The 27,450-nt window shown below is 38.7% G+C and overlaps 2 protein-coding genes across 2 annotated transcripts; both read left to right on the forward strand.

Moving 5' to 3' along the window:
- The first annotated feature begins 7,455 nt into the window (after positions 1 to 7,455).
- Positions 7,456 to 13,073, forward strand: LOC146451721 (uncharacterized). The gene is made up of 2 exons (XM_085098885.1): positions 7,456 to 7,542; positions 10,419 to 13,073. Exon 2 carries the CDS (start codon positions 10,450 to 10,452, stop codon positions 11,917 to 11,919), a length of 1,470 nt encoding a protein of 489 aa, XP_084955011.1. The 5' UTR covers positions 7,456 to 7,542; positions 10,419 to 10,449; the 3' UTR covers positions 11,920 to 13,073.
- A 4,908-nt stretch (positions 13,074 to 17,981) lies between these two features.
- LOC146451722 (uncharacterized) lies at positions 17,982 to 23,600 on the forward strand. The gene is made up of 2 exons (XM_085098992.1): positions 17,982 to 18,110; positions 22,215 to 23,600. The coding sequence occupies exon 2, from the start codon at positions 22,248 to 22,250 to the stop codon at positions 23,400 to 23,402; it is 1,155 nt and encodes a 384-aa protein (XP_084955118.1). The 5' UTR covers positions 17,982 to 18,110; positions 22,215 to 22,247; the 3' UTR covers positions 23,403 to 23,600.
- Positions 23,601 to 27,450: the final 3,850 nt, after the last annotated feature.

Below are 27,450 nucleotides of genomic sequence, written 5' to 3' on the forward strand. Positions count from 1 at the left end.
TTCTCAGAGGAGAGGTTGAAACCATAATCAGTTTTTAGCGACTTTTCCCACAAGGGGAAGAAATTAAAAAGATTGACCCCCTTTTATCAAGTTATAATCCATTTGCATCCTAGCCATTTACACCTAATGGTAATTAAAATAGTTCCTGAGTCCTATAAGAATAATTTTTTAATAAAAGTGGACTTTATTTTAAGGTTTCCATGGATATAATTGTCTTTTGGACTTATCGAACGGATCCTAAAAAAGGTGGCATTATCGCTTTAAAGTAAGCCAAAAATAATAACACGGTTAGGTCACTACAACCGACATTAGTTTTCGTGACTATCATTCATTCCTCGATATTTTCAATCTCGTTTTTCTGAAGGGCCTACGCAAACGACGAAACAATTGCGAGGATACATTGTTCTTCAAATTTTCTTTTCATCTTTTGCGCACGCGCGCACGTCTTGTTTGTTGTGGAAGCAAAAAAATTTAAACAAAATTCCAAAGCCTTGGCTCCTTGTTTGAGGAGAAAGAAAATTTAGATTAAAACAAGAAAATGTGACTGAATTCAGACCAAACATATTAACAGATTTCGCTAACATTTCGTTGATTTTGAAAGATATTCGGCGCTGAAAAACTATATTTTTCAACCTACCAACCCTAATCAATCAATCAATCAATCAATCAATCAATCATCCTTTATTTATACATGATTAACAATTAAATGATAACATAATACTTGAGGGGTCGTGTATACCTCATATCAACTAAAATTACTTAAAGGGACAGTATCACGCTATTAGTAACACATTGAAAATCGAAAAGACGCTATTCGGTTGAAGCAGCCAAGATATAATGTCCAAAATTCCATTAAAAGACTATCATAATGCAAAGAAACTATCCACGGATATTTTCGCCAGCAGATGACTAAAATAAATATGGGTTCAAATTTGAAAACGTCGGGCCGACGTTTTCAATTTTCGCCGTCGTAACGCACTAAAAATCGGTTGTACTATATTTTGGTTTAACCTTTCGTCTCAGTAGAATCAATATCAATATTTCTTTACATTAGCGATTTAAAATTAATTAGCTCAGTGTTCAAAGTTTAAATTTAGTGAATTTTTGAATTGCTCAAAATCATGATATCTCACATGATACTGCCCCTTTAAAAATACAAGCACAGGTACTTATAAGAACTTAAAATACTAAAGGTGCAATTTACATACATCTGTAAAAGTACAATCTGCATACACCAATTTAAAATAAAAACAGTTTCTCAACAACAACAACAACTTCAGTTATTCTACCCCTACAGAGCACTAAAGCTGAAATGACATAAACCGTACAATGAACTACGAAAAGTGGTATTGGCTTCCTAATTAGTAAAAATTGGGCAGACGTAACTCCTTCAGTAGAACATTCTTCTTTGCTCTTCGAAAATATGATTTGAAATTGTCGTTGCTGTCGTCGGGCAATGTACCAGGAATAATATTTTTCTGTCGTCTGACCGAAACGTCACATTTGGTGTAAGACGACGTGACATTTTGAACTTCAGTCAAATGGGAGAAGTCCACGGAAATTTCCAATGTTATTTCAGTTCAATGAAAGGAGAAAAATAACTATGAAAATTTTGAACGTTGACGTCCTTATGCAAAAACACAAAATGACCGTCGAATAATTTTCAAAATGCTAGCCAAGGAATTACAATTTGAGTTCTCAAATGATCGAGATATCGCTAAGCCACAGAGAGTTTCTTTTCCCGCGGATTTGAAATATTCTCATATTTAACCTAAAATTTAACTTTACCGAGACGCTATTGTACATATCACAGGGCTTTGTTACCTTCTCAATTGTTGTTATAAGAAATTGGATACTAGCAAGGTTTGCCTTCTTTCAAGATCTGCCTTTGTTGTGTATAAGGTCTGGCGTCAGATAGCCCAAACACTAGCGATACAAAGTACGGTTGGTTGTCAAGTGGAAGTGGAACTCAGGAAGCGGTAGTGATAGTAGCGTATCAGTAGCAGTTGCAGTAGACTTTCTCAAAGTCCGTTTTCGTCGCTGGTCGGTCACTCTTTAGGCGCATAAGAACTCAAGACGACTCAAGACGACTTGAGGCAAGTCTACAGATGCAGCAGCAGCAGCAGCAGCAGTGGTAGTAATAGTAGCTGGGACTACTACTACTACTACTACTGACCACTGTTCCTGTTGCAGGCCCGTAGCGGGGGGAGGGGCAGGGGGGGGCTTGAGCCCACCCAGAATTTTTGGAAGTTAAAAAGCATTATGCCCAAAAATATATAATTAAAACAAATTAATGTTGAATTCTGACGCTGCAAGTGCCTTTTCACAACCTTTAATAGTCTGTTTACTACCTTCGCTAACAGGCACTCCTATCTTGTGAATCGGAATTAAGAATTAAAATGGATTTAAATCAACCAATCGGAAGCCGTGAAAGCTGTCGAAATAAACTACTTGTTTTTTAAGACATCCGCTCATTTTAAGCAATACAAGAATGTCCTTAGTTTATAACAATTTAGTGTCCCCGCGTTGTCACACAAAAAAGCCACACGAATATGTCCTGCCCGATTCTAAATTTAAAAAGAGGAGGAAAAATTTGTCGTCGTTTGTCTACGTCCTCCTTCAAACGTGAAATTAGGAAACTTCACGTAGTAGTTCACGTTAAAGAAAAGGCAAAAACATGTACCCAAGAGTGTGATCCAGGTGCAAAGTTATTTTTTTACTTACTAAATCTACCGGGTTTTTTGATGTTCTCGTTGCATCTTTAACTCCCAAATCACTCTGTATTTGAGTGACGGGGGGAGGGGGGGGGGGTCTAGTTTTTTGTTTCACCATTTTGCTAAGCCCCCTCAGTTGTTTTAGCCTTGCTACGGGCCTGTGTTGCTTGGCCCTAGTTGGCTCAGTTTTCCTTAACACTGCACAACACGACAAGAATTTCATCTGTGTTTATAACAAAACGTAATCATTGGCATCTAATTATTTCTCAAACTGTTGATAGGAGTAATGTCATTCATACGTAAACTCTTCACCTGGAGTATCCCAAGGTAAGCGTGTTACGGAAGATATAGTTTAGTTGGCTGTTTCATCGTGGTAAACTAAATATTGTGGTTATAAGAATTCGTTATTATCATTATTAAAAACATCGGCATTATTGGTCTCCGTGTAGGGATGCTTCCGATCGCTATTCTTTAGGACGTTGATACTGCGCATAAGTGCTGTGTATATCGAAGTGGTCCGAGAACCTCTAATGTCTCTAATTTCTTAAGATTAATATCCACTAATTCAAAAACATTTTTGTTTAGTTTTTGACTACGTGGGAAAAGAAGATCTTACTGAAGTGTTATTGAAACCCGAAAAGAAAATTTGAGGTAACCGCTCATTTCTCGCATTGCATCCCTTACTTCACTGTCATTATTGTTCAGGGTGTGTCGCTGCCACCCTCATTGGTTGTCTTAATGATAATGATAATTACTTAATTATAATGATAATGATAATGATAATTATTAATGATAATGATAATTACGGGGTGTGTTGCTGCCACCCTTCCTTGTGCTGGGGTGCGCCCAATAACCGTAGTCTCATTTACTGCCAAAGGTTGTGTAGTGGCGTTGTCTTGTCTTCTTACATAATATATAAGAGCGATGAAGTTGTTAATTCGAAATTGAAGCTTAATTATCTCTGCAACGCCACTACACAACCTTTGGCAGAAAATGAACAATAATGACAGTGAAGGGGTGGCAGCGACACCCCTTCCGAAATGTGGCTGAAAGTGAGCCTGCAAAGTGTGGCGCACATCTGAGGTGGTAACGGTGGAGTAAAGGGCCCCACCCAACCTGCTACGTGCAATGCAAGGCCGCAGGTGTGCACTCACCCCAATAGTCTAGCTTTATTGAAATAGGGTACGGCGAGGCCGGAGAAAGTACAGAATAACGTGTACTGAGAAAACGGCTTACAACACAGTGCAGCGTGTGCAATGCTTGTCAATTACAAACTAGCAACAAAGCCGACCGGTGTTTACAAGGCTACATTCAAACAGGTATGTTGTCCACTTTGCATTTAAATAAAAGAGCACTTTATCGCAGAGATTGTAACGCAATGTTCTCTTTTGATGAAAGCCATATGATCTGATAATCGCTTGTCATACGGACATATTATTCACAGGAACACCCATGCTATAGCAACGCACTCCAAGTAGTTAACCCTATTTTACAAGTAAATTGTCCAAAAATGCCAGGCATTGTTGTGTGCTTCAACGCTTTTTGGTTTTTGGAGGCACCGTCCTTAAAATAACAAATTGATAATGATGATGATGAGGATCATGATGGTGATGATTAGTGTTATTACTAGTATAATTCTGATTAACACTAAAAAGCCGTACATCATGAAAACAATTCTCGTTTATGTCTCTGACCATAGTTAATAAGAGGCAACGGTTATGAAACCCGACAAATTTCTTTGATATAAGTTTTTGTCAGTATTTTTTGCCTTGACGGTGCAGAAACTACAATAGATTTTGAAATGTGTCGGAGCAACCGAGCAACCGAAACGTTCCTGTTAAGATATTCAACTGTAGTGTGAACATTTAAACTAAGGATTGTGCACGGTAGCGGTCCTTCCAACATAAGTTTTCAGGCCAGGTTTTATAACCAGTCCCTCAATTAACTATGCTCTGACTAGGTAACAGTAGTTCTAAGAATCGACCCGCGTGGTAATGAAGTGTTGGGGAGTCTTAACCCGATAATGGCATCACATTTTACCTGTAACAATTAAACAGCATGAAGAAACTGTGTTGTGTGTGGCTGTGCTCATTATCGCTTTGTGCCATTTCGCTCACGCGGGTTCCACACCCGTGTTGTGCTGACAAATCATTCCAGGATTAGCTTACTAGTGGCAATTATTTCAATAGACCTTTCTCACTCGGGGGCCATGTTGAGTCTCAGTAGAATAAAAAGCTTTGTTTTTGCACGGCTAGCCTCGCACTGAATTTGCGTCTGGACGAGGGTTCCCGCGCAAAAACAAAGCTTTTTATTCCCCTGAGACTCAACATGGCCGCCAAGTGAGAATGGTCTATAAAGAATACTTTAACACGCGTTTTAAACCGTTAATATAACATTGAAGAATAAAAAAAAAAAAGAAAGAAAACAGATCCCCCATCTCTACTTCCCTAACCTCGTTCAGGGCTTTTCCCTTGTAAATTGGGAGGGGCGGGAAAAGACCCTGGGAAAGAGGTTACTACTTCCCTCAGATGGGATTGATATAGAAATAAATATCAAAAAAGTTGTCAAAAAAGGTTTTGAAAGAAACACAGACGTTTTGAGTATATAACGCTTCTTCAACGGTTTTCTCCACACTGAAGAAGGGTTATATACCCGAAACGTCTGTGTTTCTTTCAAAACCATTTTTGACACTTTTTGATATTTATTTTTATGCGATTTTATCAATCCTATCCGACAACATTTTCAAGTGTCACGCATCTCTAAGAAACTTTCCTTTCACTGTTCATTACTACTTCCCTCTACTGCCCTCGTGGAAGAATAGGCCATTTGAGCAAACTCATGGTATGTACACCTTTTTTTTTTTTATTTTATGAATGGAACGTTATAGGGTTGACCCCGTGTTTCCTTTTCAAGATATATCTTTGCCTTTCTTCATTTCCAATATCTTGAGTAAACTAGTATGTTGTCTTTTGTTGTAGGTGCCCTTGAACCCTATACCTACAATTTAGTCTTTCATAAGACTTTCTTCCTTCCATGTGTGAGCCTTTGTGAGGCATCGTTCTGGTGTAAACACAGCTAATCGTGCAAAAGGTCTAAACGAACCTGAATTTTTCCAAATGCCTCGTTCTTTTAGTATCTATGAATTTCTGCTATCTTTAATCTTGATGAGCAAATTACCGAGGTTTTATATCTCTGACAAGACGTATTAAAGATACGATTAAAAAAAACTTTGGAGTCTAACATCACGCAAACTGGCAAATTCTTCTTTCACTGCCTTGTATCATTTCAACATGCATTTTATTAATCAATGGTCGACTAGGTTGCATATCAGCAATGGGAACCTGCTACTCATAAGATGAAAGAAAAGATTAAAAAGAAGAAACATTTGCTACCGAATACAGATCATTAAAAAAAAAGTTGAACAATTTTTTTCCTTTACCCGGCCCTTCATTCCAGAAATAAAATGTGGTGAGGTTCTTAAGATGTTTTGAATTTTTGCAGGCTCACTGATCTTCCCTGTCAAAGCTAGATGTTTTTAGTCAACATTTTGCGAGCTGAAAGTTTGCGATTTCTTCCATGTTTCATCCCGAAGCTCACTGGCTCCATGAAAGCCGGAGAACTGCGGTCACGTACGTCCGTTTCTCTTCAATCATTCAGTCAATCATCACTCCAGATTATCGACTGATATGTATGAGTTAACAAGCCGCGCGCCCCGGCGCCGTTCGCAATAGATAGGTTCACGCTAACAGTTACCTTAACTACGCCGAGATTGCTCCTTTCATGATCGCAGCAAAGTTTATCCTGTCACTGCATCATCCCGGTTTAGCGACTTTTTTTTCTCGTTTTGCCTTGGCAGAAGCAAGCTCTCACTGCTGCAAGGCTGAATTATTATCTCGTTGGTTGTTGCATCGTATATTTCTCTCATTCAGTTCATCCTGTACGCGAGTCCTGTGTGCGTCTAAAACGATGAATAGGAATAAAGACGTGTGAATATATAACTGCCTACTTTTTGTTACTTGTTTCAACTTTTCCGTCGGGAAGTCTATGCTATTTTACACTTTCTAAGCTCAGCTGGGTTTTACCCCGTCATCGTGTTTTTAACAGCTTGAAATCAAATGATTATAGCTCTGTACAGGAAGTTGTCAATCTTGCGTGAACATCACGCGAGGTAATTAAGTGATAAGTGGCCAGACACGCGCAACACGTTTCCCAATTGACGCCGATTATTATCTCTAGACAACAAACTTTTCAAGTGATTCTGTCGTCTCCCTCAAATTGACACTCCTAACTACAAATTGATTTCTTATCTTACATAATATAGAACATCATTTTGTTTTCAATTCTGTTGAAATCTTCCGCTTTTAATTTGACGTGTAAAATGACGGCGTGTCCGGAAATGCCTATTGCTATGCATCATTTAAGTCCGCAATTAAAAAGGAATGTATAATCGGTTGTCACGCTAACCAGAGAAGCTGAAATAGGCCGTACCTCAATGAGAAACATAAAATAAGAATTTTCCTCGTCTATCCTCCAAAAGTTATGGAAGTTATTCAAGAGTTTTGTCAATTGTTCATTCTTCTTAACCTTTGCAGTGAAAACTTTCCAACTGAGCTGTCACAAATTGCCGGTTTAAGTGACCAAACACTCCCTCACATTCCCAATCGCCCACGCACCTCAAAAATATGCCAGTATGTTAATAAGTGGTTTAAAGAAAGGAGCAAATTTTATTTCCTTCATTGTCACTGCATTCACTGACAGAGCTCAGCTGACTAACAAATGCTTCGGCAGGATTTTACCTTGTCAAGTCTGTGACCACTCGAGATACGAGGTAAGGAAAAGCAAATATTCCAACATCAATTAATGCCTCTTGGTTAGTATTTTCCTCACTTTTGCCGGCCAGGACATGACTTTGCCGTAGATAATTTGTTCATTATTGGCTACCTCACACTTCACCACAAAAAATCAAGTTTTCCTTCGTTCTTGTATGATTTATACAAACGCGGATGCCGGCGACTACAATATATTTTGAATTCAGTCGTTCGAACTTCATGGATCGGTTCAATTGTTGCGGAACAACTTGCGCAATCATCTCTAGCCTAAGGTTAAAAAATTAATTTTCAGTGCAGTTTGTTAAAAGGAAACAAATAAGCTAGTTAACGATCACCTATTTCTTGCATTGAAAAAAAACTTTGCATCGCTAAAGCTTGATGTCTTAACTCGCTGTACCACTGCACAGTGCCACAAGGATATATTACGTTCCCAGGCAAATCCATCCGTGATCAGTCCATTACGTGCTCAATATAATAGATAGTTCAACTAAGATAACCAGTATTGCTGATAAAAATCTCACTTTGTTTGCTTGTTTAAAAAAAAAAAAAAACAACCCAAAGTCACGAAAAGTAGAATTGGAAAATATTGAAAATGTCACTGCCTACTAGGGATCGATATTGCCACGGTAATTACCAAAAATAAATTGTTTCAAAACTTTAGCGGTTGGATTTATCCACATAGCGCTTGATTAGGACGTCTACGGAATCGTGTCGGTGTCAAATATGGATGAGACCTTATTCCAGGCCAAATATTTAATGTGTAAACAGTAAGACTTGCGGGAAAGGTTTTGTACATGTAAAACGGCAGCACAAGCTGAAGTCAGTAGTCAAGCATTCATGATCACTCGGTGTGGTTTCAAGCTAAAGGCCCTCTGCTGCAATTCGTCCGGTGACGCCGGTGCGGTTTCATTTTCGCCCAGTGTAATAAGTCAGTTAGTCTTCCAAACAGCTGTGAAGCTAACCGGTGCATTTCACAAATACCTCAGAAGATTAGTACCGTCTCTTTCTACTCCTTGGATAGGATTACTTTGCCGAGTTGATTTTCCGCATTTCTTTCGTCGTGAGGAAGGAAGTTAACTCAGACTGCTGATTAAAGACATTAATAAAACAAAAAGCACATGATCGTTTAATTTGCTTTTTCTTTTTCAAGAAAATAATGAGGCAAACCTTCCTCGGGAATTTCCCAGAGCGAAATGAGCGCACAAAAAAAATTGAGCTTTCAATTGGTGATTCATCATTAAAAACTGAGTTCTTTGCGTCGAATGTAAAAAAGTATAAAAGACCATCAATCCAGGCTGTTGCATATTTTAAAACCGGCTGCGCTAAGGCCTTTAAGTTTAATCCCTGGCTTCGATGCCTCATCTTGTCGTCTGAATGCACTAGGTTTCACTACATGAAAAAGCATCTAATCTAAAGCTCCGCGTTTGCTGAAGCAACTTTTTCTGAATCCATATTGGAGTATTTTATGGATCTGCAGTTCAGTCTTGGTCAATGGCAGACAATGAATCATATATAAGGATCTCTTTTATAGCGAGAAAGAAGAATTCAGCAACATAATTTTTCAGCTCATAATTTCTCTTGAAATAGTAAAATGAAAAGGAATAACATCACGTATGAAAATACTGCTCAGCGCACGAGTTAGAACCAACTTGCACGGCATTTTGAGAAACGGCTGATATGATTCTCGCGAGTTATCCTTTGGGATCCGAGTAGAAAACTTAAAGCTGAAATCCAGTTGTCATCTCTTGGAAGGCATCTGTTTGTTTCAGTCTAGCTATTCGTCTATTTGTATATTAGTTTGATTGTTTGTTGAACTATCTGCTCTTTAAAAGAATTGACCATAACTGACCAGTGAGGCATGAAAACTGACAATAATTTATGAATTAGAGTAATATATTGGAACAAACATTGATCGTGCACTGCTTCAAACCAAAATAAATCTGAATATCCATGACAGTACCCAATAAATGCCGGTTGAGGAAGTGAGTTCCTGCGGTTGCGCTTGTAAAGAGATCTTTGAGCTAAAAAAATAACTACCTCACAAAAACGCAAAGTCAAGATGTTTCTTAAAAACGAAGTTAATAACACACCAACATTTTACTTTAAGCTCCTTTACATAGGCAAGTTTTCCAGCATCATGCAGAAACGTGTGAGGGGTATAGTGAGACGTTATTGTAGAAACATATGATGTCAAATCACTTTTCTCTTCAGTTATGATCATTCAAAATAGGCTCCTTGTCAAGTGTGAAAGATCCTATCCCTAGTGGTCTTTGTTCAGGCGTCGTGTATAAATTTTCTTGTGCAGACTGTAATGCTTGCTATGTTGATGAACACGTGTCCGTGAACACCCACCTATGGATAGGAATTCATAAGCACACATCGGAAAAAAATCTACAGAATTCTGAGCATTGCCGTGCCTTACGTTCCAGCAATTGCTTTCATTTAATTGATCAAGCAAGCATTACATTCCAGCTCAAGATTAAAGAAGCTTAATTTTCCCATCCTGTGGGACTCCCCCCTCCCACTTAATCATCAACTTCAACAGGTTAATTTAAGCAGCTTATCTTTGTAATCCGCAGGCCCGTTTTTCTTTCTATTATTTACATACGTATTCTTTAGCATTTACTTATTATTTATGTTCAAATTTGCATCTTCTGCAACATTTGCACTGAAGAAGGGAGAAGTTTCTACCGAAACAATATGCCTGTTAAATTGAAAATTATCGTTTTATATAATTTAAAAAGTATTCATATTAGTGTGAAAGATCTCCTTCATTACTGTCCTTGTACGTTCGGCAATTTGTTGTGATATCAAAGAGACGATCCATTATTTTAGTAGAATTTGGTTTTAACTCATTGTTACTATGTTTCTATAGACTCCCAACTCAGCTGGCTTATTAAGAGACAATGGCCATGTCAGGGCAAGGATGGCAAGATGAACTACAGAGTTTTCTACCACACGCATTGGACTGCGTGGATCCAAACTGTCTGCATCCTCTTTGTGTCAACTTGAAGCTCACCTTAAGACACATACAGCACTGCCAAAAGTCAGACCAGTGTACCATCTGCCAAGGAATGAGGTCTCTTGCTGTCAATCACTCCAACTCATGCAGAGATTATTATTGCCGTGTGCCATTTTGCATGGAATCCAAGGTTACTACGCAGCAACAGATACTCATGGACGAGCTGGTAAAAACGAGTCCTGATGGAGATTTACACGGGAAGGAAAACAACGATCTCCATGTGAAAGAAACAGATAAAAAATATACAAACGATGACATCACCAGAAACGTCTTCGTGGCCTCTCCTTCCACGCACCTGGCTGAAACAGGAAACGCAACAACACCAGACGAGCTAACGAAGGTGGGCGGAAAACAATGTGCTGAGAATGTGCCAACTTCAGGTGAAGATGGGGTGTGGACTCTGACAAACCAACCTCCACCCAGTTCCAAAATCACCAAAATCGTTCCTGCCTTCTCAATCGGCAAAACCATACAACCAGAGTGGACGGAGCAGTCCTTCTTAAGAGTGGGGTCGCCCAAGAGTTCTCATCCAACCGCTCAGAAACTCAGAAACCATAGTGCCCCATCAAATGAAAGTAAAAGCCAATCAACTCCATCTTCAAACCCAATACAAGATCCTCCAAAGACCCACTGTCAGCCAGGGACGAAGAGAAAGTTGCAGAGTTTTATCTCCACAAACAACATGTCCTTTCCAGCGTCCAAGGTTTCTCGCTCTGCCTCTGATGTAAAAGGTGCTGACGAAGATGATTGTCCTGAGATCGAAATCATAGACAGCAAATCTCGTGGAGGTTTAACGTTTAAAGTAACGGGTGCGGCAATTGAAAAAGATGCCAAAATTCCACACAAAAGAAAGTTAAGCCTTGAAGACTTGTCGAAGAAGACGCCCTCAAATCATATTGCCTCTGAACAAAAGCGAGAGAGTCCGCAGCTATTACGTCCAGTCCACTCTGGCAAGAGAAGGTCCGTTTCGAAAAACCCCAAGCCGAGTTCCAAGCCAGCCTCTTATGCCACCAAAAGCCCTACAAAACCTGCAACTTGGAATGGCACGTATGACTCTTTAGGAATGAACTTCCAAGTGGAGTCTCAGGCGTCGAATCAGGTCGCTGATGATTCTATGGATCGTTACATCGATGCGGTGTTCCCGACTCCTCCACCGTCTCCAGCATTTGAGATGTCGTTTGTTGAGCCAGTAAAAACCAATGACAGTTTCTTAAAATCTGTCCTCTTAGACACTCTCTTTCAGTTACTTGGCGTTGTGACTCAGCCAAAAACAAAACAACAGGAAGCTATTTTCGTCGATTTGTTGGAGCGTACACTTCGTGTAATGAAAACTGAAATGGCAAAGAAACAATGACAAAGACTGATGACAATGTATGGTTTAGCAATTTAACAGGGGAAGTGTCACTGAGATTTGATGTCATTTCAAAAACCCAAAACGTTTTTGTATTAACAAAAACCTAAAAATAATGATCTGGACAGTTTTGCTATAAAATACCATCAAGCTGTCCTGATTGTCTCTGGACATAGATGGACTGCATAGGATTTGTTTGAAAATTGAAAAAGGTTAGGCTAGTTTCTTTTTGATGTCGTTGCAGTTTGGTCTCTGGACAAAGTACGCTACATCAGATCATGAGTTGTTTCTTTCAATGATTCAGTTTATTTCTGTCTCTTATAATTCTGGAATTATAAGGTCTTGTTGCACAAATTGGTCAAAATCCCCGTGACACTTCCCTTAAGAATTTTGTCTGGTCTCGCTTACTCAGTGTGCAGATCCACTCGTCTAATCCTCTGTTCCGCTATGTTGATAAAACATGCTGAGAATTTTAAGGAAACAGAGGGTTGCTCGTCTGTGAAAAAGTTTTAAGATGCTTATTACTTTATGCATTCTGCGTGCGAGTGTTTCAATTTAACAAAGTTTGTTGGGATAATTTGATTTTGCATTTTGAAAGCGAGAAACATATTGCCAAGGGAAAAAGTTGGTAGGGGGTATATTTTCTATATGACAAAGATTTCATTTCTTAAAGCGCGGTTATTCTTAGCTTTTCTTGCTCAAACTAGTAAAGTGTGTTTTCTTCTGGTAAACCAGAAGCTTGAGACGGCAATAGACGTATTATGGCCTTACAGGTTTATGATCAATTGTCACATTGCAGAGTGTGTTATTTAAGGTTGATAAGCGTTCTTTTTATAAAAGAAAAATTGTACGCCCATATTTGTTGGTGCATAAAGCACTTTAATGTATACAGCTACTTTAATTGACATTGTTGGATTAGTGGCGAAAAGGTTGAAAGATATAATGGCCAATTGTAAATCAGTTCAAGAATGCGAGAAGTCCTGAGAAGACTGTTTTATTTTCCGTACGAGCGAGTTAAAGTATCCGCAGTCTTGTCGCGAAGGATTGAAGCCTTGATCCAACAACGTTTATTGAAGTAGCTGTATATATATTAAGTTTTAAATTCGGAACATTTATTTTTCTCCATGTTTTAAATAAAAAGAGTGATGAAAAAGTGACTCCCTGTCTATGTGGGTTTAGTTTACTTCTTTGCTAAACCAAACTTGCCGCATTCCAATATCGTAAATAACTGCCTTTCATTTTTCGTGTGGGATTTAATTTTGTTATTTTCGCGCGGAGTTAACGATCGATATCGGCCGGAAATGAAACTCGCGAAAAAAATTTGCAAATCAGTTGGTGGAAAATATGAGTCCCCCACTTAGCTGGTAGATGTTTGATTTCGATCATTGAGTTAGGCAGCATTAGCGGTTTTCAATACATCAGAGCACGATCGCATTCTTTGTATTGAACTGGATCTACAATAGCTTGCAATGGTGGCTCTCGACGGGAATATATTTTAAAAAGATTCCCTGCTTAAGGACAGTGCCTACTAATATCGAAATATTTTTGCACGAATTATGGCTATGCGGGAAAAGCAGATCTTAATAAGGGCTATTGCAATCCAAAGATAAAAATGAGGGTAACCACGCCAAGGTAGTCTGGGAAATACCCAATAAATTTCAATAAAAGCTCAGAATCCATAATGCCTCGACCGTACAGCAAAGACTTGAGATGGCGGGCAATATGGATTCTGAGCTTTTATTGAAATTTATTGGGTATTTCCCAGACTACCTTTCGGCATTGTCACGTACGCTTTTACGCTTTTTTTTTTTTTGGACAACCTTTGTCGAAACAGCTGTATACCTCCATCCTGAAAACGGTACCCATTATAGGGAGTACCCCTCAGGAGGGGGGGGGGGGATTGGACGAACTTTCGCTTGTAATTACTTTACTGATTAGTTTATCGTGGCAATCGGGACGCTTCCTCGTAGAATGGAAAGAAGCTGTGTTAATACCTCTACCGAAGAAAAGTGGAACGGATTGGTCAAACTTCAAGAATCTGCGCCCTGTTAGTAATTTATCATTTATTTCTAAACTCACGGAGAGTGCCGTTGCGCGTCAGATTCATCAGCGCCCACTTGCGCGATAACAATTTGTATCTTTATTTATTTATTTTCAACATTAAGTGTACATTAAATTTATAAAAACATTAAATGTATAAATACAGAGAAATGCAACTTCTTTTACTAAATACACTGGACCGCGGGTAGCGAAAGCTAATTGAAGCGGGCAGAGTATAGTCTCCTTCGCTGCCGTTATTAGGGTCGTCACAGACTAGGCAGAGTAAGACAAGAAGAAGATATAAAATATTTTAAAGAGACACTAAAAGAAATAAGGGAGTAGAATATACTAAGAGAATGAAGTGATTAGTTAATGTATACGGTTCTTCAGTAGGTGTACAGAAAACATCACAGCACGGAAACAGCCCTAGTAAAAATTCATGATGATATTCTTATGAACACGAAGGCAGTATGTCACTCTTCTTGTTTTATTAGACTTATTAAAGTGCTGCGTTCGATACTTTTGACCACGACATTTTACTGACACGACTGCAAGCTAAACTCGATTTAAAAGGAACAGTGCTTCCGTGGCCTTACACGTAACGAAAATGTTACTGCTTTTCATCGCCTACCTAACAAAAACCGCTCACTCATTCTTTTATTAGCAGTAGACGTGATTATTGAAACAGTGTTAAAAGATATTTTCATTCCAATTCAAATTAATTCAAAACAAATTTTGTCACATCACTCCGTTGTTGCACTGGCTGACCGGGGTCATATTTCGGATAAATTTCAAGACTGATTCTACTTTTATCTTTGTAATCTCATCAGAATTATAAGCCAATTAATGTTAATAAATATAACCTCTGATCCGCAGAGATAATGGAAAACAGGTTTTTGTTAGGATAAGTAAGTATTAACATTGTAATTAGCATACTATTTATATGATGTATTTTAGACTTAGATATCAGATTAACATTTTATACTTAGCTCCTGTACATTTTTTTAGACCTGGTGAATTTCTACCGTGTATAAATAAAGATTATTTACCTACTTAACTTTGTGTACCACAATTTAAGACATTGCCTTTTCAGTCACAGCAACAAAATTATGGAACGAGTTGCCTACAAGGATAAGTGGTGCTCAGACTGTTGATTGTTTTAAGAAACTTTTAAAACCACATTACATTTTGAAAAAGCGTATTTTTCTTAATTTGTAACTTAGTTCTTTTTTATACCTTTTGAACGTTTACTAGTCTAAGATCTTAGTTCTTGTATGATGTAGTACCCAGTTCATCATTTTGCCATGAAAATTGCGCATTATATTACAAAGTTATTAGCGAGTTTACGCAACAGGACCGCTGATGTGGTGGGACGGCAAATTGTACTTGTGTGACCAACTCGACGGCTTAAGTATTCATGACTCTAGATTGTAACATTCCTACCGCTCGTGGTTTTCAGGTTGTCACAGATGAGAGAACACTAGTTTTAGTCGCCTAAAAATGTGAAGGTACAAGCATGTTATCACTTGGACACACAACGATATTTCACCTTCCTTCTTCCCTCAGCCGTCCTGTTGCGTAAGGTCACTATTAAGTTGACTAAGTACAAAACTACCTGTGACTTATCGCCTAAAGAATGCAAATATCATGGATTTCTCTATGAATATTTGTCACTGTAGGAAGTTATAAGCTTCACGGGCAACTGCAGACGGATACGTATACATCCTGTTTCTTAAGTCTCTTAAGTATATTTTTTCCACACTTGGCCAGTCGCCTACGTAGGGTAAGGTGTTGCGTGACCCCCGAATAAACGGCTGCGTAACCGAAGACTACAGATAACAGATTCACTAAAGAGCTAAAGAGATACGGGACACATTCAGCACGTGCAGCAAGCGCCCCTAGCGTGGCGAATCTCGCTTTAAACAGAAAAATAGACCAGAACTAAACCAAAGCAAATAAAAAGATCAAGCATCAACTCAGAAACCTCAACATGCTAATTTCCGCCCCCTGGACTCCCACGTTTGGAATACCTGGGAGGGGTAGGGGTAGAGACAGGGGAGAGAGGAGAGAGATAATCCCCATACAAGCCACTTAACATTTTCATCGCTTGCTTCCGGGATAGGAATATAGTTTTTGAGCTGGATTTTACGAGTTACTTGCCACAAAATCTTACAAATTTATCTGTTACCATAATTGATATTTTTAAAGAGAATTGATTTTAAAACATGCCAACATTACCGCGAGGGTGTATCTAAATACACCCATTCAACAAGTAAATGAACAACACTACATTCTTGACGTGCTAAGTCATTGACCGGTTTTCATTACATCAAAGTGAGACTCGCTGCATGTAGACAAAAAAAACTGTTTTTCTGGTCTGATATAAATATGCAGTCTTATCTTGATAGCCACAACATTCCCACCAGTCTGAAACGCACAGAAAGCAAGATCGAAAACTCAAGAAGAGTTATTTATCAAGGTACTCTTACGATAAGTTTCATAGGTTAGTTTTCTCATAATAACAAGCAGATCTAGGGCAGATTCACGGCATTATTATTACTATTATTTTTTTTTTTTTTATAAACGCCTTGTAGCAGCAGCAGGCTTTTCGCTCTTTTTCTCCCTGTTTCGCTCAAAGCTTTACTTCACCGAGCAAACAATATGAGTTTATTTTATTTTCCGACACGTGGAAAAATGGCCCTTGAAAACTCCAGTCTTGTTGCTGGTCAAGTGGATAAGTTGTACACACATTACATAGTTTTAGATTACTTGACCCGTACCATTCTTCATCCTCGTTATCAATTGTGTTTTCGAGCAGTCGTCGACTATGGTATTAAATGAATCAAACAGATTGCAGGGCTGACACTACGGAAAAGGGCTTTTTTATTTGGGCCAATATTTCAACTAGTACAACTAGTCTTCTTCAGGGCCAGAGTTGCAATGAGAAAAACTAACGGGTCTTGAAAGTTTAAATTTGAACGTAAACATAAACGGTTAACAGTTAACTAGTGTACATGGCGTAGCGTATATAACAGTACGAGATGCATATACAAAAGTTTCGTATTAAATTTATTTTTATATTGACTTTAACAACCATAAATGTCCGGTATTGATTGTTGCGATTGGGTTAGATGTCAAGGTCTGTTTGTAAAATTGAACCAGAGATCCTCAGAACCATCTTGAGAGAGTACAAAAAAAAAAACAATCTGTAGATAAATATCCGTGCTAATCTTGTAGGCCAGGGGCGGATTTAGGAAGGGGAAACGAGAGGGCCGCGGCCCCCTTTTTTCTTGTATTTTTAAAAAGTTTTTGCAACAGCGTCTTTCGAGTGGTATTATGCACTCAATCGTTTATGCACTCAATTTCGTTTATTTAAAAATCGCCTTAAAGTCTGAACTGCTGTAAAGCAAAATCTCCACGAACGTAAATTTTTCATTGGGGTCGGGCTTGCGCTCTCGCCACAATTTCTTCGGCCTCCTCTTTCTGGATTTTCTGGATCCGCCTCTGCGGACAGATAACTTTTGATCTGTTCTTTTAATAACCACTTGTTGTCTGAGTGGGCCTCGGCAATTTATTTATTCATTTAGTTTTTTTTTTGTCTATTTAGTGACGGGTTTAAAAAACCTATAAGTGTTTCTTCTAGACATATTTCAGCCTTCCGTTTATCTGTGTTCACGAAGGTGCTGGTTTTATCGAACTCGGTGTCTGCTGTTATTTCAGTTGCCGACCTTTCCATGCAACATTGCCCATTTTAAATTAAAAGCTGAAAACCGGAAATAATTCAGTAATTGTGGTGTTTGCGTTCAAACACTGGGATAAATAGCTTCAACAAAAAAAGCTTTAGGGAAGGAACATTAGGAAAAACTTCAAAAATCAAGAAAAAGAAATCCTCAAATTTCGCATTGCACTGAACTAAAAATTCTTAACTGAATTAATCATGCAAAACTTTTGATACACCCCGGAAGTTCCACTTGATACTTTGGCTTAAAATAACTGATCTTTGAATTACCTTCTATCTAGCGCTAGCTAGTGTAAATAACCCGCGCGAAGCACCAGATGAAAATCAAAGGCACAAAAGTCAGTGAAAAGTGTTAATTTTTTGTTAAAAGTGAAACGTCTCTTTGAAATAGCGCTGCTTTGCTGAAGGACGTAAGGTGAGACTATTTTAAAATTCTATAGTTTCTACTAAAAATTATTTGCTTCAATGCTTTCACGTCAACTGGTACGTCAGAATCGGTCGTAACGTTAAAATCCTTTCGATTAATTGTGATCTTTACTGAACGTATGTTTCCAATGTTTCTGATGTTGCACTGGCGTTTTTTGAATTGAACTAGCAGTACCGTTCAGCATTTTCTTATAAAAAGTTTGCTGCATTTAATATTTCATCTCAAGAGGATGGTTGGTTATTAGCATCGCTGCCGGACAATAATCGCTAAATATTAGGTAGATAGCGGGGTCCGACAGTGAACCAGCCATTGTGGTGGTTTAAGTCTTTTAGAAATGTGCTAATAAATTCTGCCTCATTATCCGAATGGCTGATATTGTCAGTTTCAGGTCTTTCACTAATAGAAAAATGAAGCTTTTATAGGTCCCTTGCAACTTCCACTCAACAAAAAGTTTCTATTTGGACGAATTTGCGTAGTCTGATAACTCACAGATAACAGCAAAAAACATGGTAAGAACAAAGAAGTGTGCTAACGAGCCATAGGCGAGTAGCATGCAAGATGTATATTTACTATGTTTTTACCAAAGTGCCCACGCACGGCAAAATAGACTATAATTTGTTCTACACTTTGTTTTGATATCGGCTATCCTGTAAAAAATTAGAAATCTTTTCAAAACGCATCACAGTGATGATTTGGGTCGATATTGAGAGGGCAAATTTGGCTTTCATTGACTAACGCAAGGCTAACGAGGCTTGTGAGACTGACAATCTTGCAAAAATTTTACCAAGGAAAAGGACGAGAACTTTCTGCAAACTCATGACGTCACTATATTCGCGCGTATACTTTAATCACAAACTCTACTAGAACAATCAAAACACAACTTTTACACTGGTCATTGTGCAAAACTGAAAATACCCACAATAAGGGTTTGCTCGTAGCACGAGCCAAGCTTGAGTCCAATTTCAAGTCTCAAATCAAGTTTAATAAAGAGTCGAGCTCAAGTGGAACCCCGCCTTACGACCAAATCGTTATTACGACTACATTTTTGTGGCCCCAAATTGAAATTCCAGCCATTTCCTTAGCTTTACAACCTCGTTAATCCGACTACCCTGTTAATACGACCACATCTTCACGGCGCGAAGGTGGTCGAACTAACGGGGTTCCACGCTGCACCTTTTTTTTCTTTTTCGGCCACGTTCAATTTGAGTGCGTTCCTGTTTTTTTTTTTTTTGTTTTTTTTTTTCGTATTCGTGATGAATGTCTACAAGTCCCGTCCAGAATTCGCTATTAGTAACTGTTTCCGCTGCCAGTTTCCTGACAGATGAAAATAGCGCTGCTAAATTTTTTTTTCAAAAACGTTTTCCATGAAAATACGATGCAAGAGCACACAAAGTTAAGACTAAACGTTATGTCGTGTTGTGGTACAATGCGGTTGCAACTGTGTTTTTGCGACGGCGGCAAGATCGCTGCTAAAGGGTCGCGAAATATTACTTCGCCGATTATTTCGATACTACCTCCTTCATTAAATGTTGCGGAAATTTGGCCGCTCTTTGGCCTCGTCACGCATTACTCCCCCACGTGGGGAGGAATGCGTGACGAAACCAAAGGCCAATGAGCTATTTGTTTCTAGATACTGCTAGGATCTACTGAGGGGACTCAGAGCTAAAATGGAAACTGCTCTTAACTTCATTAAACACTGACAAAAGTGGAAACATTTGGCAACAAAAATAATTATCTGAGCTTGACTCAAACTTGATTCGTGCTACGAGTAAACTCTCCACGGAAAAAGAGTACCTATTTTTTATAACAACAAAAGGGATATTTTTTTTTGGGCGACGTTATGTTATCTTTCAGATCTCTTTCACACTGAGCATGTCAACCAGAAACTTGTACAAATTTGAATATTAAAATTATAGCCTTAAAACTGGTCGTGGAAAAAATCTGGAACATGGAACATTCCGGAACAACTTGGAAAGAATTGACATTTACAAAAGGTTTAAAGAAACTAACCTTTAATACATTTGAGCCCTCCCTGACCGCGATTGAATGGAACTCTTTCTCAGCAATGTCGATTTATGTCGGTGGCACTGACTTGTAGAAACATTATCCGAGTCCTCTTGGCCGCACAAGAAAACTTCAGCTTTCTTCAACAAAGTTTGAATAGTTTCCATCAGATTTTCAGCAACAATGCCAAGTTTAGTGAAAGAACTACCGCTGTTTTTGTCCGCGAGAGAGTAAAACATTTTTCAAAACTTTGCAGGTTTTGGACTTTGGATCTTGTTTACATGAAACGGGCACGAGTCACACCACGTAACGACGTGATGACATCAGCTAATAATAGATGATGGACAATGGACATGGCGAGGGCCAATTGCAACGCGCGCATAATCTATGTTGTTGTATAAATAAACTGTCAACAGACAAAATTATCAAAATTGCGTTATGATTTTGGCATGAGTTATTTCACATTATTAATAAACGAAAGACTTATCATTGCCAAAAGACAGAAACTAAATTACACGAAGTTAGTGATGACAAGTTTTGACAAACATTGAGTATAAACCACGTCAGATACGGTCTGACGACGAGCTACAACGCTTAAAACGTCATCTCCATTTCTTAGCAGTGCTCTTGATCAATCACCTCAATTTACCTTCATCGGTCCTTCTCAACTCAGTCGATAAAACCAAATATTTTTTTTTACTCCGCCTCCGACCTCTTTGCCCATTAATTGTCATGTGTATTAGTTTATCTGTGTATCTAACTACATATACTGGTAGACATCCTTTAAGGCGGGGGTAAACCTTAAAGCCGTTTTCATGCCGATTAAAATCGGTTTCATGGAAATATCTCGTTCACGCTTCAAGCAATCCAAAATCTCTCTGCTTAAAACGGAAACCAATGTTATTGGGTGTTTTGTGAATTTTTAGGTGAATTTTGGGTATATTTGGGAGGAGATAGTTTTTCTTGAAGGATTGGTAAAATTAAGAGAAATAAGAAATATTGAAGATTTAGTGAGGTTTTAAAATTAGAATTTGTAGTTAATAATTAATAGACGGATACCCAGTTAGTCCACTAGCAACCTGGGGTGCTCTTGCGTGGTTATCGACTGTCTGTTGGTGTTTTAAAAATCATTTTCTTTCTTTTATCTCTTCTTCAAACCTCTAAAAATCCCATTCAAATTCACGTTTACCCCCACCTTAATTAATTTTTGGCTTCCGGTTCTAGCCCCAAAACCGGATGTCTGCCGTTATTAACACATGTGTAGGTGGACCGAACAACCTTACCTCTCTTTGTTAATGCAAGAGCTTCTCATGAAAAGGAGTAAATATTATTAGGATGTCAATGAATATTCCTTTCACGGGGTCTATCATATGAAAAATATTCACCATGCCTGGCCTTACTTTCAACAAGGTGTTTTGGAAATGACCCATTACTTTGCTGTAACTTAACTTTGACCCATAGCCCGTCCCTCGTTTTCTTGTTCATTTGAGTCTTTTCCTCTTTTGTTCTCTCTCTAGTCTGTTATTCTGTCTGCCTGTAGAAATGACTCATACTCCGAAAACTGAATGTTACAAAGCTTCATTTCCCTAAAGCGCCGGGAGCAAAAATGTGGAATTCTCTCCCTCTGAATGCAGAGGCTAAAATTATCTTTTAAAGGAACCTATCAAACGCCATCTGACCGCCGCTTCAGTGACACCTAATTCAGTAGATGTTTGTGTCATTTCTTAAGTTTCATCCATGTAAACGTATTTTTATATGTCTTTGAGATGTGATAAAATATTGTTCTATCGCTTATATAGAGCTTTCATGTAAAGAAGTTATAACTTATGGAACTACCTATTAAAATAAAAGTGATTCAGTTTAATTCTTTATGTCTGTCTGCCTCTCCCTCCTATTTTTAATTTTTTTTTATTTTGGGGAGGGAGGAATGGGTCAAATGAGATTCTAAAAATTTACAAACACAGAAAATGCATACATAGTTGTCCTATATAGTTATGATCATCATCATCATCATCAGAATAAAACGTTTTATTGGTATTTAGCTTTCAATCAATCCTAAAGCTGCATCTTTTCGTTAATGCTTTGCAGTGAGTTACTGTAGACTTCATCCTCAGCTTCAAAATGGCGGAACAAGAACCAGAGGGAAGACATAACAAATTCCAGCAATTCCTGAAGCATGCGTTAGATTGTCTTGATCCAAACTGCATACTTCCGCTCTGCGTCAACACGAAACTTAACCTGAAACACTCGCAAACTTGCCGCAAGAAATTAAATTGCGCCATCTGTCAGGAGATGAAGTCTCTTGCTTCCAAACACAGCGAGAGTTGTGCCGACTTCAACTGTCGTGTACCCTTTTGCATGGAAGCAAAACTCGAGATGATCGGAAAAGCGGCTCAAATCGATCTGACCGACTGCTTAGAGGTTATATTGCAAGAAAATGAATCCTTGGGTGTCAATACGGAAGAAGAAAGAGCCCCTCCAGAGTCAAACACCAAGAGCAGATTTCTACAAGCTAAGTTCCCTCCACTGAGACAGGCAACCCCGAGTCATACCCCAAGCCTGGAAGCAGCGTCAAACCAGAAGGAAATAACGCAAAAGTTCCCAACATTATTAGAGAAAGAAATAAGCGCTTGTCCTCCAATGGAATCAGTCATTCATTCGCCTCCATTTCATAGCCCCTCTACGTTTTCAGAGCCTCCCCGTCTTTGCCATGACCAATCCATTACAGGCCAGTCAACCGTAACCATGCCAACTGAAATGGCCAATTCTCAAAAGGGAGATGTTGTGGAACCTTATCTAGCACCTAATCAGGGTGCGTTAGCGACAAGCACCCAGGTCACCAGGAGTCCTTTGTTTGTTGAACGGCAAAATCATGCAGCAGCAATGCAGAAAAGTTCAGATGGTCTTCCCTCTCCTCTTGAACAGAATGTTTCACGCCAGCAACTTAGCCAAAACGTAAAAACCCAAAAGTCGATGGCAGTTCAGTTGAATGCTGCTTGTGCTTATGTTTCTTCCCAGACGACGAGAGCACCCCATAATGCAACACCCGCAGTTGACCGCAATATGGGAGCAGTCAATAAGGCTGGCGATACTCAGCGCCGTCTTCGTTTGAGAGCGCGTCTCATGAACGCGTTATCTGGTGTTATAAGCCTTGTTATGAAGAAAAAAACGAGAGGAGAGCTCCTGGTATGTCATAAGTGGCTGAGAAATGCGCTAGATGAAATCAAAAGACTGGACCAATCTAAAGTTGAGCAGTGTGTAGTGAGGAAAATGTGACAAATAATTCAATAATAATAACATTACTGATTCTTTTATTAAATGACTGCTTAAAGGGATATTTCTCATAGTCCAGAATTTAAGATAAACTGATTCTCAGAAAGTTCGAGCTCAAGTCAGAAGGTGTGAGCTTGTCCGCTTCCTCCCCTTCTGGGGAGAGAAAGGAAACGAATTCCGACGGTCTGAGATTCAGGTAAAATTTCAGAATAAACGAAAGTAAATTGAAAATTTGGTTCAGTGATTACTTAGGTGATTCCCATCAGTACCTGTTACTATGCACATCCCAAGTCCGTAACTAACACTTCAAATTTGTAATTCTTACGAAATGTAAGGACAAGTGCTTATCAACACAAACTTTAAATTCAGTTCATAGCAAAACCTTCATAAGAACAATTATAGGTTGTCACTAAAATTGACAAATAATATTTCGGCTTTTTAATTTTAGTTGCATGGAGGAAAAAGAAAGTTTACTGAAGAAAACAGGTGTGCTTACCATTTACACAAACTACCCGGATGGAAATTTTCGGCATAAATACGAAATGATTCACCTTGTCTTAACAGAAGATGGATAACATGCAAAATGTATGAACATTAGCTGTAAATCCCAAAAGGAGTAATAAAAATGCATCACTTTGACCAGAAACCCATAATTTCAGAAGTACACCAAATGGAATAATGCGTACCATTTGATTTTCCGACTTGAATTTCCTGGTTTTCCATGTAAATGGTAAGCACCCTGGGTAGCCTAACTCTACTTAGTTTCCACGTGTTCAGTGTGTTGCTGCTGTCTTTATTCTATTTTCGATGTGTTAATTCAAATTTTATTTCGTCACCGTCAGTAATCATTTCAGTCATTTTTATTGCACAGTACTTCTCCCCTTTTTCCCGCTTTCCTGGTTATCAAACATTCGCCTCCTTTCCACCCAAACACAAACTTTAACAGTCGATCATTTTCGATTAACTTCTAGTAGGTCGTTAATAAAGGCCTCCGCCCAGTTTAGAATGCTATTTCTACTTACTCCTCTTTCAGTTACACCACGCCCAAACGCAGGGTTCCCTTTATCAGACGCCGCCGCGATAAGAAGCAATTGCATTCTCTGTTGCTCACGATCTGAAATGAATTATAATCGAAGAAGATAACATTTCGTAAGACATAGCCTCCAGATCGAAAAACGTAAGAAAGCTCCTTTTTTAAAAAAAAAAAATTCTAATCCTGCAAACCGATCAAATTCAACGCTAACACCAGGCCTAATATTATAATATTTTAGCAAAGAATATTATCAAAATACTATAATCCAAACTGTCCAATTCACGACAATCTTATTTTGGGTTGAGATTTTTGCCATATTCGACATAGAATGGGCCCTTTGCAGTTAACGGTTACATGTTCAGAATCCGCCATGTTGGAGAGCAAGTTGCGCATTGGGACATCCAAAACAAAGCGAGTTCATCCAGTCAAACTTGAATTTTCTTTGATTTGGATGTCCCAACGAATGCGTAGCCTGCTCTCCAGCACGGGGGATTTTGTACCATGTCACCGCGTGCTTCAAAGAGCCCATTCCGCGACTAACACAAAACCTGTGACTACATAGGTAGAATTCCAGGGTCGTCACGTAATGTTATTGAGGTCTGTGGATTATTTATTCCCATTTCTTTAGATGATGCAATAGTTTGTTATTCTTCCTAGCAAAGTAAAGCTCAATATTAACTATATGAATATACTATATTAATATTGACTTTTATGCATAGCTACGCCATTTACTCAGTTACCGAATTTAACACATTCAACAAATACCCGGCTATTTCCTCGATTAAGTACACACCCCCGGTAAAGCACCTTCCCTGGTCCCCTTGGTGTCAACCTGAAATGATACCACGGACCCCTCCCAATGAGAATAGATAGTAAACAGTGCACGGAAGAAGGTAACGTTCAGTTAATTTACTCAAAGATTACGGCCACGGAATTTTCAAGCGAGTTTACTGATGTTGAAAAGTAAGTGCGTGTTCTTTCTGTCGAAGAAAATTATTGGCTTCTTGTGCAATTACTGCGAGACAAGAGAGTCGTGACTTTTTTGCTCGAATAGTAAAGTGTAAACCTTTAATATCATTAATGGTGAGAGAAACCAAAGGTTAATTATCCACGGTAAATAAGTATTCAGTTTCTACATCCTGTTTCTATCAAGAATGTTTAGCCTTTTGTTACGGCTGAACGCTCCTGAAAAAAATATAGGTTGATATTAGCTCTGATTCAGTTCTGCCTCGTGAAATATGCCAAAACGTCGGCGCTTGTTTGTGAAGTTTGAGCTGTATCAATATTCAACTGTGTTATGTAAATGAGTTTCATAAGTGGCACGAAAACACTCTACCAAGTCTTTGGATAAATAAGCTCGTAGATATTTCAGACCTCACCAGGACGATTCAAACACTAATTCGTGTTCGTTGAAACCGTAAGCCGGAAACATTTTACCATTTCCCTTCCAAGAACGCCAAAAAGTGCAGATGCGAGAAGCTTTGTCGAGATGATTTCCGGTTAAATAGCCATGCTATAGAGTTTCATCTATAAGCCGCAAAACTGTTCCTTTTGCAGAAACACAAACAACACTCAAAACGGTTAACTCGGGAAGGTTAGAAAAATTATCACTTAGAATTTAATTCCGCAGTTAGCTGCAAAGTTGTTCAGTCTGTTTGCACCCTGTGAATAGCTTTTATTTGAGCAAACGACTGAACACTTTAGGAAATGTGTTCACACATCGACTAAAAAAAAAACATTTTATTCCTTCAATTCTTTTTGGGGTGGGGGAGGGCAGGGGGAGGGTTTGGTCATTGGGCGGATGGAGTTCGCGAAGCGCACAAAATTACTGAGCCCGTTACAGTTTTTGACTTGTCACATTTGTTTTGGTCACTTTAAAATAAACTGAGAAAGATTGCAAAATTTTCCGCATAAAGATGAGATTAGTTACTTTGACACGAGTTATATTTTCACGATTCATTGCCCAAAATATGAAGCACTTATAGTGATTAAGGCCGGGCGGTGAATTGTGGGTGTATCAAAAACCTTGGAAATGTGTGTCAAAAAGACAAAAAATACATATTTCTTAATTGGTACACGCCTTTCTCACTCTTCTTCCTTTTCTATCCGCCTTTCTTCAAGTGCCAGTGAAGAATCACTGTTAAAGGCATACAATTAGCTAACTATATGGGTATGTTAAGGGCATACAATTAGCTATCTATATTATGCCCATCTCCACTCCTTTCTTACGCACTGTAACCTGATGTAATATGATCATGTGGAGTAAATAAAAAATACAAATACAAAAACTGTTAGAGCCACGCTTGGAATATGCGCAACACTGATAAGGGACCGATAGTATGGAGCAACAACATCAATGAAAAATACTTAAAATGTTGTCTTTCTGTGATCCCAGGTCGTTTTATGGACAGTTTAATGGTTGATATAGAGCGGAAGCAGAATGAAGCCGGAAATTTTGAGGGAACGGAATCTCATTCTCCGAAATCCCAAGCTGCTCTTGGCTTTCCAAAAATGTTAGCCGGACCTATTTTCGCAATTTTAATCCTTTTTTTTGTCCAAACGATAATATGCTCGATTTCCGCCGCTCCCTCGGGTCCAGGTAAATTCGGGCTCATTTTCCCGAACAGCGGCTGGTAATCGAGCCTAAACGATAACAAAACGATGTTTTTGCAGTTATACGAACTGAAAACTTTAGGTGACTTCAGGACTTTCATCACAACCGAAAGGAACCTTTGCCCCAGACTGATCCAGCAAGGTTATTATCGCAGAATCGAATGATGATTGGACGGAGATAACTGAATTGGCTTAGAACGAAAACATTCAAGGTGTTTAGTTAATATTCCAGGTAGTCTGAAAGTTAGAACGATATTCTATTCGATTAAAGCATACTGAATATAATGCTAGAGAATAGAGTTTTCTTTTCCGCCAACGCAACTGAGGCGTAAGAGGTTATTATTCGGATTATTAAGTCATGGCTCTATTCGCGTAAATAAATCTTACGATTGCTATCGTGATATT

This window comes from Pavona decussata, unplaced genomic scaffold (assembly GCF_977016875.1).
Source record: "Pavona decussata unplaced genomic scaffold, jaPavDecu1.1 SCAFFOLD_386, whole genome shotgun sequence".
NCBI lineage: Eukaryota > Metazoa > Cnidaria > Anthozoa > Scleractinia > Agariciidae > Pavona > Pavona decussata.

Coding starts and splice junctions, on each gene's coding strand:
- LOC146451722 (XM_085098992.1), top strand. CDS start 22,248: ATGGCGGAACAAGAACCAGAGGGAAGACATAACAAATTCCAGCAATTC.
- LOC146451721 (XM_085098885.1), top strand. CDS start 10,450: ATGGCCATGTCAGGGCAAGGATGGCAAGATGAACTACAGAGTTTTCTA.